The sequence below is a fragment of the Paramisgurnus dabryanus genome, chromosome 15 (assembly GCF_030506205.2).
Source record: "Paramisgurnus dabryanus chromosome 15, PD_genome_1.1, whole genome shotgun sequence".
In the NCBI taxonomy this organism is placed as follows: Eukaryota; Metazoa; Chordata; class Actinopteri; order Cypriniformes; family Cobitidae; genus Paramisgurnus; species Paramisgurnus dabryanus.
Window position 1 is genome coordinate 24,112,090 of NC_133351.1, and position 15,976 is coordinate 24,128,065.

The window sequence follows — 15,976 nt, forward strand, 5'->3', positions numbered from 1 at the left end:
ACAACTATTATTAAAGAAATGTCTCAAACCTCCTTTGGTGGTGATCTGAGCACCTCCCGCAGTCATGAACTCAATGTTGCCGATCTGTAAGACCCCAGAGAGGAGCTTAAAGACGTCTCGTATCTCTTCCTCAGTGAACTCCATCACCTTCAAAGCTTCCTGTAGTCATTACAAAAGCATGATGAAATAGAAGTTTGAATAGTTTGTCTTTTATTTTGGTTTGATGAGATTATTAGGGAGAGGAGATCAGGACACGTAGCAACAAAGAATAAAACCTGCATCACCAACGCGTCCCATTTTAAGAGCACATGCATGCATAAACCCCAGAGGCATGTCACTACTCATATGGTGTATGTATGCTTGTATATAATGTATTTTGCAGTGTGTTTTAAAGTTTATTATTGCCATGTATTGTGTTTAATAATTAAGTACAAGAAAATGTTTTAGCCTATATTAAAATTGTACTTAATGTAATGCAACAATATAATTAGTAGATATAATAAGCAAACCAACAAGTTTAAGTTTAAATTCATTAAAATACAAACAAATGTATAAACTTAAACTTCTTCTTAACCATTTAAGTAATTAACTTCAGATCATTAAAAAAACTGATGATGTGGCGCCCTCTAGTGACAGATTTTGTCATCATTTACTCACCGTCGTGTTGTTCTTTATTCTGTTTAACACAAAATAATATAATAATATAAAATTATATATTGTATTAAATACTGTATTTAATACTGGTACACATATCTTTCAGTCAGTTGACGATACCCACTGACTTGTTTTTTCTACTATGGAAGTCAATGGGTACTGTCAAATGTGTGGTTGTGTTTTAGAAAAGAAAGACACTCATACAGGTTAGAACATGAGGATGAGTAAATGATAATAAAAATTACATTTTTGGGGTGTACTATCCCTTTAAATTATTTCATAAACTCTCTAAAATAAATATGTGCAATCAATGTTAATTAAGTCCCAGAAAACCAAATCCAGGAGGCAAAGTTCTGTTGACTCACCATCACGCTAGCATAAAGTTGTTTGTCATCCAGACTTCTGTCCTTTACACAGCCAGACTGATTCAGATAATGATACGCTTCAGGAGAATCAGCCAACATATACATTTCTGATGATAAAGAACATAATATACAGCGTTCAACATAATGATCTGAGAAAAACAACAATGCTAGTTTAGGAGTAAAATGGTATAATAGCAGATATCTTACCTCTGTGAGTAAGTTGAGCCCCTGACAACAACGCATAAAATATATGATAGTTCCTCTCTCCAGGATTCTGCCGGACAACTCGATTCTGAAATATAATTTAATACTTTACACACAGAATTGTACACAAAAGTGGGGCCACATATAGAAAATAGAAAATTTATATTTTTATAGTTTATAAAAATAGTTGCTATTTAAAACTGAAATAATAAACAGCTAATAATAAGTGTTTTACTTATTTGTTTTTAGTCATATTATCAAAACAACCCAATCTCAAGATATTTCTTTGTAAAGTCACGAAATATTTGATTTATGTCCTTTATTTTTCATGTCCCCGAGCATGACTTTATTTTTCTTGCCATTTTATGTATTGGTTTCTTAATTATTTTATTTTTTACGAGTATCGGTTGGGTTTAGAATGACTTTACGTTACATTTCAGACATCCTAACCCAACCCCAAATCTAACCCCAAGGAACAATAGTTAAAAAACTGGCAGAAAAATGAGAAACCAATAGATAAAATGTCATCCTAACCGAAACCGGAAAATCTAACCCCAACCCCAAGCAAACAATAGTTAAAAATCTGAAAGAAAAATTATAAACTAATACATGACATCCTAACCCAAACCCCAAATCTAACCCCAAGCAACATGGTTTAAAAGTAAAAAAAAAACAATACATAAAATAAGTGCTGGGCAAAGAGTAATTGCATACAAAATAAAAGGTCATTTTTGCATAATATATGTGTAATGAGTAAAAATATATTTTAACACAGACACATACATTTACACATTTTTTATTTATATAAATCCCTTTTTGTTTAAATATAATATAGAATATATAAAAATATAAATAAATATATACACATGTGTGTATATACATAATAACAACACACATCACACACTCATATCTTATGCAAAAAAATCACTTTATTTTTTTATGCAATTAATCGCGATTAATCTTTGCCTAGCACTAAAAATTACACTGAAAAGTCATGCTCGGGGACACGAAAAACAATATATAGAACTCAATTACACACAAAAAAAGAGAAATAAATAAAGTAAATAAGATGGTTGCATGAAAAAAGTCAATGGGCGGTATTTGGTATTACATGCACATGAGTGGCCATGATTTTATCAAATTTCTATGTTTTAGCTATAACATTCTTCATAACAAGAATGTATACACTTTATTATGTATAAAATAAAGATGCAATTGTGAGCAAAAAAATACCTTTTCAAGTAAGTAATCAATGATACAGCCACCCTGAATGTTTCCACACTGTGAGAAGTGAAGCTGAATGAATTTGCCAAAGCGACTGGAGTTGTTGTTGTAAACCGTTTTTGCATTTCCAAATGCCTCCATTATTGGACTGGAGCAGAGAAGAAAGACAAAGGGGTTACAATATAAGAGGATACAAAGATACCTCTTGAGTATAGAGTACAGTGTGATGTGGTACCTGCTCTGTACGATGGCCTGCTCCACCCGTGTGGTTCTCTCTGACAGTGGAGAACCTGTGGAGTTCTGACTCATGACGGACAGAAACTTCAGAAGCAGTTTGGTGCTTTCCGTCTTCCCAGCACCGCTCTCACCACTAACAACACACACAGAGAAAGCACATGTCAAATAAATCAAAAGTAAGCATATTTTTCATTCACTTCATTCTTCATCACTCTGATTATGGGACAGCAGATTACTTAAATATCCATGCACATATGTTTTTGTGTGTATTTGAAATGCACAAATCACTAGCAGCCATCTGGTGAGCTTCATATGAATAATATATTAATGTATATACTAAAAACAACTATTTTCTATTACAACTTGAATCCACATTAAAAGCTGACGTAATTTGATTCAGCAGGTTAAGAGGATGTTACCTGATAAGCACACACTGACTATCATGTCTCTTCCAGAGGCAGCGGTAACACTCGTTGGCTACAGCAAAGATGTGTGGCGGCAGCTCACCCAGGTGATGTTTGCTGTACAGATCTACTGCTTCTGGATCATAAAGACCTGCTATCTGCTTATAAGGATTTACAGCTGCTAGAATGGAGCCAATGTTAGTCTGCAAGACAATAAGAACAACAAAGATTACAGTAGGGGCTACAAATTTGATGGCCATGCTAAATGTGATCTCTAACTTTGAACAACTGAAATCTTTGCTCTTTATTCAAATATTTTATTAAAGATGCTTTAAAGATTTTGTATGCATGTTTCATGTATTTGGAGTATGTATACATTTCTTTGTTCTGATGAACACAAATGAAGATATTTCAGAAGCTCCACTGACTTCCATAGTAGGAAAAAATAATTCTATGAAAGTCAATGGGGCCTCTGATTGGTATGGTTACAAACATTCCTCAAAATATCTTCCTTTGTGTTCATCAGAACAAATACATTTATACATTTTTGCAACAACATGATACTAAATTAATTTTCCCTCCTTTAAGGAGGGGCAAACACACGACATATTAATATGAGATGAAATTGTAGTCAATGTATATTTTATTTGTTATCTTTTTGTTTTTCCTATACCCTTTTTGTATTTGAATAAAACCCAGGTTCCCTTATATACTGTGGTTTGCCTTATTGCCAAAATATTTTGACCAATAAATACCTTAAAGGCTTAGTGTTATCCATTTTGTACCATACAATACTGTGCAAAAGTCTTAGGCCACTATGCTACTATTGGATTTGTTGTTTTTGCAATGTTAGATCATATATAATTATGTCTCAGTCTCTTTATTAGAATACAAGCAGAAATTACAGGAAATGTGTATTTAGTATTAAAAACTGTATAAAAGTATAAGGTGAAGGGTCAGGTATTTAGGGTAAACTCCCCTTCCACTTGGGCAATAGCAGGAAACTGCAGGATCTCTTAAATAAAATTAAATCCTAATTCTAATCGAATGACTTCAGGACTTCAGTCTCCTCAAAAAAGCTCAAGATGTGTTTCATGCCAAGAGAGGTCACACTAAATACTGACTGATGCCTGAAGAAGACATTTAGTTCTGAAAATTGTTTTGTTTTTAATTTTATTCCTGTATTTTCTGTGTGTATTTTAAAATAGATTGAAAAATAAATATGAATGGACATTAAAACTTTGCTAAAACAACAAAGCTGGTGATGGTGGCCTAAGACTTTTGCACAGTACTGATACATCTCATATTTTTATACTTTTAATCTACGATGACGTGGCAAAATGCAAATGTGCAAATACCGCTGTATCTGATTAGATCATATGGGAGTTTTAATGGAAAAGCAGTAATGGATGTTATTAAGAAGTTTTTTAGATTATATCATGAAGGTTTTTTAAGTGCTGACAATTGTAGTCATATCATTGAAAAATAATGGAAGTAGTATGTTTTGCTCATGGACACAGCCAGCAGAGGCGTCATGCCCATTCAAACTGAGGGGGCAAGTGCCCCCTTGTTTTTTTGAGCCAAATGGATTTTGCATGCAACCTGAAAATCAAACAAGCGTCCATCAATCGGTAACTTGTCTTTTAATCTGTTTAATATGCACAATATTATTAATTCTGTGCTGCATCCTTGTCACTTTTCAGAGATTTTTTGCCATTATGATAGTGTTTTGAACATGTTACATTACTTTCTGACGGCAGGTGCTGCAGTCAGAGCAGCCGCCATCATCATGAGCGCGCTCACGAGCTTTCATGTTGCTGCTGCATTTGGCTATCTGAGGAATTAAAACGAGCAAGAAACGCTCACAACATTTTCAAACCCCAGTACGGTAATGTGCAGTTAACCTCCTCTGTGTAGAAAATGTATGGTTTAAAATGTGACCGTCTTGACTTTATATTAGTAGAAATTTGTAGATTTATCTTCTTGGCACAACGCCAAAGTTCGCCAGAGTTCACGTGGGCGCGGGATCACACATGCTCACATATGAGGTAAAATGTAATGCAAAAATTCATTCCTCCAACCATTTTATCTAAACATATTTTTTAAATCATTATTGAACATTAAAATCAATCACGTTGCTATAGCTTATGTCATTTTCGTTGTTTATATACTTTATGGATTTAAAATGACATTAATTTCATAATGCAGTTGTTGTGCAAAATGCATTAATGACACAATTAAACAAGTCATTAAACAAAACTTAAATAAATAAAACATGCCGTTTCTGTTTTAAATATGATACCAATATCATGTCATTATTCCGATTGAATAGTATTTGATATGAAAGTGAGTCAACACTTTTATTTTGGAGTTTTTTGCATGAAGGCAGGGGCGCTCATATTGTTAGAAATGTAAGTGCCATGGAAAAAACTGAAAGCTCTATAATATAATTTGTTTGATGTCTGTGTATGCACAAATTTCTGTGAACTGTGCACACTCTGCCCCCTTAAAAAAAATTGGTGCATGACGCCCCTGACAGCCAGGGCCACACACATTCAATGAGCAAAGAGTTCAACAGAATTTGGAAAAATATTTCCAAAGTTGCTCAACAATGTAAATATTCAAATCATCAGCTGTAATACTGGAAAAACACTTGAAATATTTGCTTCTATTGTGAATGTTTGGCTTAAAAATCCTCATCCAAAACATTTTAAACAAAGAAACATTCAGCACAAATAAGCATGGATTAAACACCATAACAGCTTAATGGTTCAAAGTCTGCCTTCTTTAAGTTTACAGTTGTACCCTTCATTTCCATGAAAACACAAAAAATAAATTCCTTCATTACTTTAATGTGATCAAAAACAAAGTATTGTGTGTAAAAATGTCTCTTACATAAATAAGGTCCTTCTGATATCGTAGGAAGAGGTTGTGCATGATGGCGGCCTCATGCAACTCGGCCAGCGTTGACATATCCTCCACTCCATTTATGCTGGTGGGGTGCATGGGTGAAACTTTGAGCCTGTTCACCTCACTCTGATCCAGAGTTATCACCTTCAACACACAAAAACACACAAATGAAGTGGTCAACAACAAAAATACATTTCTGCTCCCTGTTAGGAGGCCAGGAGTTTGATTTCCAGGGAAACATATACTGATAAAATGTATAAGTCACGTCTGCCAAATGCTTAAATGTAAAATATTGCCTAATTAAACAGTTGATTGACACATGTATGCAGTCCACTTCAGGAGGCCACTGTGTGAAGACAGCTGTGATTTATGCTACATTGAATCAAGAGTGAACACAGAGCTGATTTACTTGTCTAACTAATCTCTCTCTCTCTCTCTCTCTCTCTCTCTCTCTCTCTCTCTCTCTCTCTCTCTCTCTCTCTCTCTCTCTCTCTCTCTCTCTCTCTCTCTCTCTCTCTCTCTCTCTCTCTCTCACCCCTCATGACATCCTCAAAGCATCCATCTCACTTTCACTGTCCTAAACTTCCTCACCGGTCTGTTCTCAGATTCTTGGACACGCTACATTAAGTGGCATCACACAGCTGATGTCTCTATTACACAGTGCATTTGAAATGGTTCTTTCTAATCTACTTAATGCTTTGGCAGCATGAGAATTTAATTCATTTGCTCAATAATACCGACAACATCTTGTTTACAGTAAAGCACCTCATGTGAACTATTCAATAATGCTAAAGCAACCCATGCATTTACCAAGTGTGCACACTTGTGCTTTTTATACAAAGCAGCACAGTGCATTAAAAGAATCCATTTTAATCAATATTACGTGCATTCCCTGGGTTCAAACACATGACCTTTTGCGTTGCTAAACTTACCTATAGTCACCTAAATTTTTTATTATTTTTCGTCATACTTTCGCAAATTTTCGCAAATTTCTGTTTACGTGTCGTTGTCCCATATTGGTTACTCCACTGCTTTTTTTTATTAAAACAAACAGCCTGGAGGTTGAAACAACACGCAGGGGTACAAGCAAAACATGACAATAACTGTGTCGTAATCAGACATTTACAAAAGTTGAGAGACCCATACAACAAGCATTTTATTTCACAAGGGTGAAATATTCCTTTAAAAACATAAAAATAACTAACTTGACTTGACTTGACTTGAAAAAAGGTTTCAGTATGTTCCTGTCCCAAGTAATGGGACACCAAATTATATCCTGTTTGTGAAAAGTGCCATTAACCCTAATTGCCTAATTGTCTCCAGGGCACAGTACAATATATAATATATACAGTAAATTATTGGCTTGATGTTGTTTTTATGTATTCTATATCTTGAGCTTGATTCATATCAAACCCATTAGTTTGACAATCAATGTGACTCTCTCATTCAAAGCAATGTCTCATATGCCACACACTCTTTGTCCTCTGTCTTTGTGTATCACTGTGAACTCACTGATGTCAGGCAATATAAGTCTGATGTTCATGTAACACTATTAAAGGGACATGACAGCTAACTGAGAAGCATGGAGGCTACAGAGCATTCAATGAAATGGGAAAATGGCCAACTGCACACATTTTAAATCTTACTGAATCACATGAAAGATAGTCCCATGTCTCAATTCATGCGGGTAAATAACAGGCCAGGGGTAGCAAAACACAGTCACATTGTGATAATATTTCAAGAGTCTAGTAAAATGATAATGCAGGATTAATATCTATAATAATGGCGTTGTTCCACGTTAAACTGTCCTGTTGTGCCAAACAAACTGGCACTTGGTGGGACGTCACCTTGTCATATTACTGCCATTAGCACATTGTTGGCATTCAGACAGGAACAAAGGGTGTCAATGATGACAGTGCACCGGGAAGCAGGAACATCCCCTTTGGTTGCTAAGCAACGGATCATTCCACAGAGTACAGGGAATCCTGGTGATTAATTCATACATAAAACATCCACTGTCAATGGTTAAAATTGTTTGGGTTTTTTGCACTGAATAAGTACATTTCCTGGAAGAGACCAAAATTCAACTTGATTCAGCATCATTTCAACTGTTCAATTAAACAGTTTGTAAACACAACTGAGAAATACACACACACTTGAAACTTCCTCCTCCGCTTTATGATTTAATATGTATTTTGTGTGGGATTGATCACTCTGAATCTTCAAATCTTTATATATATATTTTTTGTCATTACATTCATTGTGATGTGCATGAGTGACATGTTTTTTTCTGTGAGTATTCTTTACTAAGTGTTAGCATTCAATAAGTGCTTTCATCGTCTTTTAAATAAAAACCTCAGTGCACTCTGTGAGCAACCAGAAGCTCTCACAAACGTGCTTGTGCATGTCAGGACATCGCCTGAATCTATTGATCCCGTGTTATTAAGCACACAATCAATGCTTTTCTAATGTAGGGTGAAGCTACACTGACTGCCGCACGACTACACTTTTATGAGATCAAATAAAACGGTAAATATTACGTATGATAAATATATATATATATAAAACTCTATCGCTTGAATGTAATTTATTTGAGGTATTTTGACAGGTTAGTGTTGTAATCAAAACAATTGCTGTTTCAGAAATGATTTATTGTATTGTCATTATTCATAACATTATTTTAGTTCAGCTTTGTTAATAAAAATGATCAACTGACAAATGATTAGTGAAGGTTTTGAGTTATTAGCATTTTAATGTAGGGGTCTTTTATGAGGCTTTGTGTTGAAGACCACACCCTGCTGTTTTATTGTTGTGTAGAGAAAACATGAATATGTATTATATGGGTGGGGCAGGAAGGATGGGGACGGCCTATGAAGAGATTTACTGTCGAACCCATCCGCTGTTCCAGAAATGTGGCACACCCTTGCCAAAAGCAATCTGAGCAAACAAATCTGTAACCGCAAAATACAATCAGATTTTATACTTAAATGCTTGAGATAAATCTTAAAATGATTTAGATCTAAAAAAAAATCTAGAAAATGAAAATGTATATGAACAGTTTTCAGTTCTTTTTAATTATTATTAGACTCTAACGCGTTCTGGGGTTGTTTTAAATCAATTTACATATAAAACTGAATCAAACTTAACATTTACAAATTTTTAATTTAGCGCCAACTTTTTTGAGGGAGACCCTACCCTTTTATTAAGTTAAACAAGAAATGAATTGTAACTGTCACTATACTGTATGTTTTTATCCTGATCGGCTCACAATTGAATGAAGAGTGCAAATGACTGGTGTTCAGCCTGATGCATGATAAGTGAGGGGGTTTACATTTTGCTTGTGTCCTGTAGTGTTTGTCTGCAGGAGGAGGTTATTCTAAAAGGGTCCGAGCTCAACCTTGACCCAGAGACCTGTGTGTGTTAACACTGATAAACGATGTGTCCGAGGGAGTGTCTCTCTATGCCTCACATAAATCTGCGTATAACTCACACAAACCCTCCTGACCTCTACTGACCTCTAGTTAGCCACGGATGCCACTGCAAGCTTCTTTAATAAAACATGCAACCGGGTCCCATCCATTTCTAAGCTAGACTATGGCGTTTTTACAAACGTGCCCCTGTAATGCATGTTGAAAGCCCTGTCAGACAAAAGTCTCCCGAGCGATTTAATGATGTTCTGTTTCTATCGTACTAATTGATGATAAAATGAACTGTAGTCATTTGTGTTGCCTCTGAAACCATCTCTATAGGTTAATGCATCTCTATCTGATAGTCTCTGTCACTTAATGTATGTTTGATTGAATCTGGTGCTAACAGAGGGCAGAAGTAATTTCAGAAGTCATTAATGTAAATGCGTGTAGCATTTCAGTATGCATATTAAATTTAAAGGAATATTCCATTTTCTTAAAAGAAAAATCCAGATAATTTACTCACCACAATGTCATCCAAAATGTTGATGTCTTTCTTTGTTCAGTCGAGATGAAATTATGTTTTTTGAGGAAAACATTGCAGGATTTTTCTCATTTTAATGGACTTTAATAGACACCAACAATTAACACTTAATTCAACACTTAACAGTTTTTTTCAACGGAGTTTCAAAGGACTTAAAACGATCCCAAACGAGGCAAAAGGGTCTTATCTAGCAAAACGATTGTCATTTTTGACAAGAAAAATTACAAATATACACTTTTAAAGCACAACTTTTCGTTTAGGTCCGGTCCAGCGCGACCTAACGTAAATGCGTAGTGAGGTAGGGAGGTCACGTGTTACATATATAAAACTCACGTTTGCTGACTATTTTAAACAATAAACTGACACAAAGACATAAATTAGTATCAGTTGACATACAACAACATAGGAACGGTCCTCTTTCACCACATTTGTAAACACTGGGGCGGAGTTTCGCGTTCGTCCTCTGTGACCTCTTGACGTCATGACGTATTGCGTCGGGTCACGCTAGCGCATGACGACCGGATTTAAACGAGAAGTTGTGCTTTAAAAGTGTATATTTGTTATTTTTATTGTCAAAAATGAAAATCGTTTTGCTAGATAAGACCCTTATGCCTCGTTTGGGATCGTTATAGTCCTTTGAAACTCCGTTGAAAAAACTGTTAAGTGTTGAGTTAAGTGTTAAGTGGTGGTGTCCATTAAAGTCCATTAAAATGAGAAAAATCCTGCAATGTTTTCCTCAAAAAACATAATTTCTTCTCGACTGATCAAAGAAAGACATCAACATTTTGGATGACATGGTGGTGAGTAAATTATCTGGATTTTTCTTTTAAGAAAATTGAATATTCCTTTAAGGTTTAACAGTTGTCACTTTAAAGGAGACATTTCACAAGACTTTTTTTAAGATGTAAAATAAATCTGTTGTGTCCCCAGAGTATGAATGTGAAGTTTTAGCTCAACATACCATTTAGATCATTTATTATAGCACTTTGGTGTAAGCAAAAATAAGTGCAATTTTTGGGTGTTTCCTTTTTATATGCAAATGAGCTGATCTCTGCACTAAATGGCAGTGCTGTGGTTGGATAGTGCAGATTAAGGGGTGGTTTTATCCCATTCTGACATCACAAGGGGAACAAAATTTCAATGAGCTATTTTTTCACTTGCTTGCAGAGAATGATTTACCAAAACTAAGTTGCTTGATCCTTTACACATTTTCTAGGCTGACAGAAGCACTGGGGATCCAATTATAGCACTTAAACATGGAAAAAGTCAGATTTTTATGGTATGTCAACTTAAAGCAATTAGTGTTTATGCAAATATTTTGTCATGTGTTCTTGTCTTGTTCATTGTTCATGTATTTTATTTTGCTATCATGTTTTACCATGTTTGTCTCTTGGTTCCCTGATGTGTCCTGTTCTGATTGGTTCCTTTACTATATACAGTATATAGCCCTCATTTTCCCATGGTCTTTGTCAAGCTTTGTTAATCTGTATGTTTTTCTGTTTGGTGAGTGTCCTTGCCCTAAAATTAATTTTATATTGCCATACATTTTCTGTTTAAAGCACTGTTCTGCCGTGTGGTAAAGCATGGAGCCAGACATTAACATGATATGTGTAATTGCAAATATTTTCTTGTTTTGTGGTATATGTGACATTTAGTCAGCCAGAGTCATTTTTGTGATGTACTGTTTTCTATATAAAATCAACAACGTAAAGAACATTTTGTGGAGATATTACCTTAAAATCTTTATTGACTGAGTAAGGTCAAAGGTTGGAATCAATGTTTAATCAAACTTGATGCTTCTAATCTCATTATTGGATTATGAGATTGTCTGGATTTCACAGACATGTCATATTTAAGTAAGCATCCTTCATAAAAAAAGCTTAATCGTTCAGTAAAAACTATATTTGTATTATTTTTTTAAACAATACGCATATTAAAGGTTCTATTAGGGATTACACCGAATATAAAACTCTAAAATAAAGCACAATATATGGTACACAAATGTTCACAGACATCTGATAAATATATTCTGGTCTGCATTCTCTTTCTCTCATTGTTTATTGAGAACAGGATTTCCTTTAGACACAAAGGTTTGAGAGCGCCTATACTGATTAAACAGGGTGACTAAACTTAACAACCTCACAGACATTCCTGCTAGTCATGTCAAAGGTATTTCTATATCGGTGAGAATATACACCTTTAAGAGCCCACACAACTGGAGACATTTCTCTTTCTCAGACAAGTGGCTCTTAAAAACATAAGACCTCACAAGAACAAAAGGCCGTAAAAACTACACAACTGTGACAGATCACAAATAAAGACATAGAAAATCCTGCACCCTAAAAAAATACTGGGTTGTTTCAATTTATGGTTGGGTTAAATATGGACAAACCCAACTGTTGGGTTTAAATTAAACTACAGTCTGATGGATTGTCTGAATTCGTAGTTGGGTCAAACAATTTCCGCATTTTTGGGAATGGGTCAATTTTGGGTCAATTTTGAAATTGAGATTGATGCATCATCTGAAAGCTAATGTAAGCTTTCAATTGATGTATGGTTTGTTTGGACAGGACAATATTTGGCCGAAATACAACTATTTGCAACAATTAACCATTGTGAAAAGCGCTATATAAATAAAATTTAATTGAATTGAACTATTTGAAAATCTGGAATCTGAGGGTGCAAGAAAATCTAACTATAAAAAATCGCCTTTAAAGTTGTCCAAATGAAGTACTTGGCAACACATATTACTAATAATAAATACATTTACTATATATTTTATGTAGGAAATGTAAAAAAATATTTTCATGAAACATGATCTTTACCTAATATCCTAATGATTTTTGGGCCCTAGGCGAGATCTTGAAAATGGGCCCCACTGGTGTAAAAAATTTCATAGCAATGCAATAAAATTTTATATATTTAAGTGTAGAAGTTTTTATTAAGTGCAACATCTTAAGCAATGTTGTTAAAGTGAAACAGCTGTAGTGCAACAGAACTACAGTACTGTATGTATCAATACAAATATCTTGGATATTAAGACAAAATAATTACTAAAGGGTGACTGTATTCTGTATACTGTTTTTGAACCTACTATGGTATATTTTTAGTATCTAAGAATTTTACTATACAGTTTACTACAGTAAATGATATAGTTTAATACTATTTTTTCATGTGGGTTAATTTAGAAAGGGTGATGGACATTTTCCTTATATTTTTTAATTAGCATAAGCATTAAACAATGTAAAGCAGAAAATACCTTTACTTTGTGATTGCTTTTCTTCCTCTGCTTTTCTCTTTTTCTCTTCAGCTCCTAAAAGGTATCGTTTTAATGCCATAGTTTGCCTTGTTTTATCTTTATTGAAAGATGTAACGTAAACATTGCATTGTTATATGATACTTCATTACCCATAATCCAAAATGTTTCATTTCCAAGCATTGCGCAATGAGACACACCTCCGCAAGTGCAACCGTGTTATTAACATTATGCAAATTAGCCCACTCTGTTCATATTTTGTAATGTTTTATGACTTTATTTATACTAATGTTTTATATTTATTATCATTTTACTGTAGCTTGTTGTGTGGGGAATTTATCCTGTTATTAAACCCCTTTAGGGTTTTTTTACCTACCGTCTTTGTGATCCCTATTTTAATCAATAAGGTCCCTGCGCATGCAGCTTGTAATGCCTGCTGATCGCGTCTATAAGATTCGTGCAATGACAAAATTCTTTTTTTATGCATAGAGGGCCCTCGTCTTGTCGCGGGGCCCCAGGCAATCGCCTGTATTGCCTGTTGGACGGGCCGGCTCTGCCTACACTGTCAGAAAAAAGGTTTGAAACTGTACCTTTTCTGTCACTGGGGTTGTACCCTAAGTTTCCGTTTCGTATCTTTACATGAATACAAAACAGAATACAATTTTGGGTAGAGTACTGTACCTTAAGGATCTACATTGTTAGAAAAAATTGTCAAAATATGTACCCTAGCTGTCACTGGGGCAGTACCCTTTAAAAAGGTCTTAATATCGACCATACAGATATGTAAACATTTATGTACCTTTGAGACACTAAAATGAAATAGGTGCAAACCTGTACTTTTGAAAGGGTACAGCCCCAGTGACAGCTGGGATACATATTCTGACAATTTTTTTTGACAGTGTATACAATGTATTTTCAGCTATTGCTACAAATATACCGTGCGTCTTATTACTGGTTTTGTGGTCCATTTACATTTACAGTTATGCATTTGGCAGATGCTTTTAACCAAAGTGACTCACAGTACATTACAAGGTATACAGAAGCATTTTCTAGGTTCATTTGTCCATAATTTATCCAACCAGCATTTTTCGTGTTCATATTGTCCCTCTTACCTCTCCATAGTCGGTGGTAAGGATAAGGCTTTGCTCATCGCAGCTGCTGACGGCGGAGGGCAGGAGCTGCTCCTTGTCTCGCACCCACACGCGAGCACCCTGAAAAACAAACAGACACAAGCCACATAAAGTAAACAATAACTACAGTGGACTCTATTGAGATCTGACATATTCTGTGGTTAGTACAGAAGTTAAATATGTATATAGATGTGAGAATATACACTGCCACAGCACAGGAACTTTGTGTACTTCTTAAAAGGCCTCAGAACAGAATATACATGGAAATCTGTGAACAATTTAAATTGATCCATGCAGAAGTTGGCAGGGCTGCCCCAGGAAAGGAAAGAAGTGAACTTAACAACAGCCCAACCCTTAAATCCCATCATGTCATGACAACTCTCTTTTCTGCACCATCATTAAAGCAGCCATTTTTGTGACCCATTCATTTCTCAGATATACAGTGGTGCATTTGACTGGGTGAAACCTCTCCCCTTTTGGGTCTTTATGCACGTTGTGGGCAGCACAGAACACTTTTCATGCCTATAGCACATGTTGCAAACAACATAAAGGCCTTTTGAGAGCACCAATCCTTTTAATTGTCTAAAGGGGGTGGTGGTTCATAGCGTTAAAAAAATCTACATTTTTACTTTTAATTAAGAAAATGATCATTGCTTAAAATCGAAGTAAGCAAGCAAGAAAATACACATCCAAGATGTTCTGGTGGGTTGCCAGGTAATTCAAAAATCCCCACCTCAAACGTTTATATTTTGTCTCAGCTCGTTTTACGTTCTGCAGTGTGAAAACCACACGTCTGAACTCTTACAAAATTAATAGCACACCTTTCCTATACCAAAACGTTACCAAACCTCAATGTTATTTCCTGTACGTATATAACGAAAACAGCTGCTACTGTATTATAGGCTGGCCCAGCTATGCTTTGTCTATATGTGCAACAAAGTCACAACTTCCATGTTTTTGAATGCAGAAATGGAAATGCAAAAACAGGAAAGCAAACATCTGCCTGCTTAGACCACTAGTCATTTCCTGCTCTTGCTAGTCATGCATGCATGCTGTTGGTTATTTTCAAATACTGTGTGGCACGTTTGAAATAAAGCTGGCATCTACACAAACACAGGCACACCTCTTCACATCACACGCATTCAGATGGCCAATGAAGTGTTGAGGGACTAGTTTGTCCAACAGCGCATCAAAACCAAAGGATCAATGGAAGCAGCGTTCACTAGGAAACCCAAGCCCCAAGGTCAGAGCTCAGAGATATCAATCCTCATTAACTATTAACAACAGGCTGACATGTGCAACAGCGTTGGGTCCCGTAGGCAGCACGTGTAGGCGCGCATACAATACATATCCACTTTTTCCAAAACATGCTGTATGATGTATGATACACACCGTGCTGGATTATAATGAGGCCTGACACATTATGTTACAAGTGGAGTGTAAAAATAGCCTAATGTTTGGCATGCCATACAGACAGGTGAATCAATTTCATGTCCATGTATTAAAATTAACTTCTGAAAAGCACTATTCACCTAATTATTATGTAAATGTATGACTATCAAATTGCTGTTTTGCATACAATGAGAAGAACTGAAACTTTCAATCTTAAAAAATTGATGCAAATCATCATAAATATATGCT

The 15,976-nt window shown here is 35.3% G+C and overlaps 1 protein-coding gene across 1 annotated transcript in view; it reads right to left on the bottom strand.

Moving 5' to 3' along the window:
• The window catches only part of myo10l3 (myosin X, like 3), a 96,272-nt gene that overhangs the window by 58,253 nt on the left and 22,043 nt on the right, over window positions 1-15,976 (bottom strand). The window contains exons 2-9 of the mRNA XM_065249068.2: window positions 14,318-14,416; window positions 5,984-6,142; window positions 3,104-3,291; window positions 2,683-2,817; window positions 2,457-2,595; window positions 1,227-1,311; window positions 1,020-1,126; window positions 30-159 (exon numbers count right to left, since the gene is read on the bottom strand). Of these exons, the coding sequence (XP_065105140.1) occupies window positions 30-159; window positions 1,020-1,126; window positions 1,227-1,311; window positions 2,457-2,595; window positions 2,683-2,817; window positions 3,104-3,291; window positions 5,984-6,142; window positions 14,318-14,416 (1,042 nt within the window). The remainder of the gene's footprint in view (window positions 1-29; window positions 160-1,019; window positions 1,127-1,226; window positions 1,312-2,456; window positions 2,596-2,682; window positions 2,818-3,103; window positions 3,292-5,983; window positions 6,143-14,317; window positions 14,417-15,976) is intronic.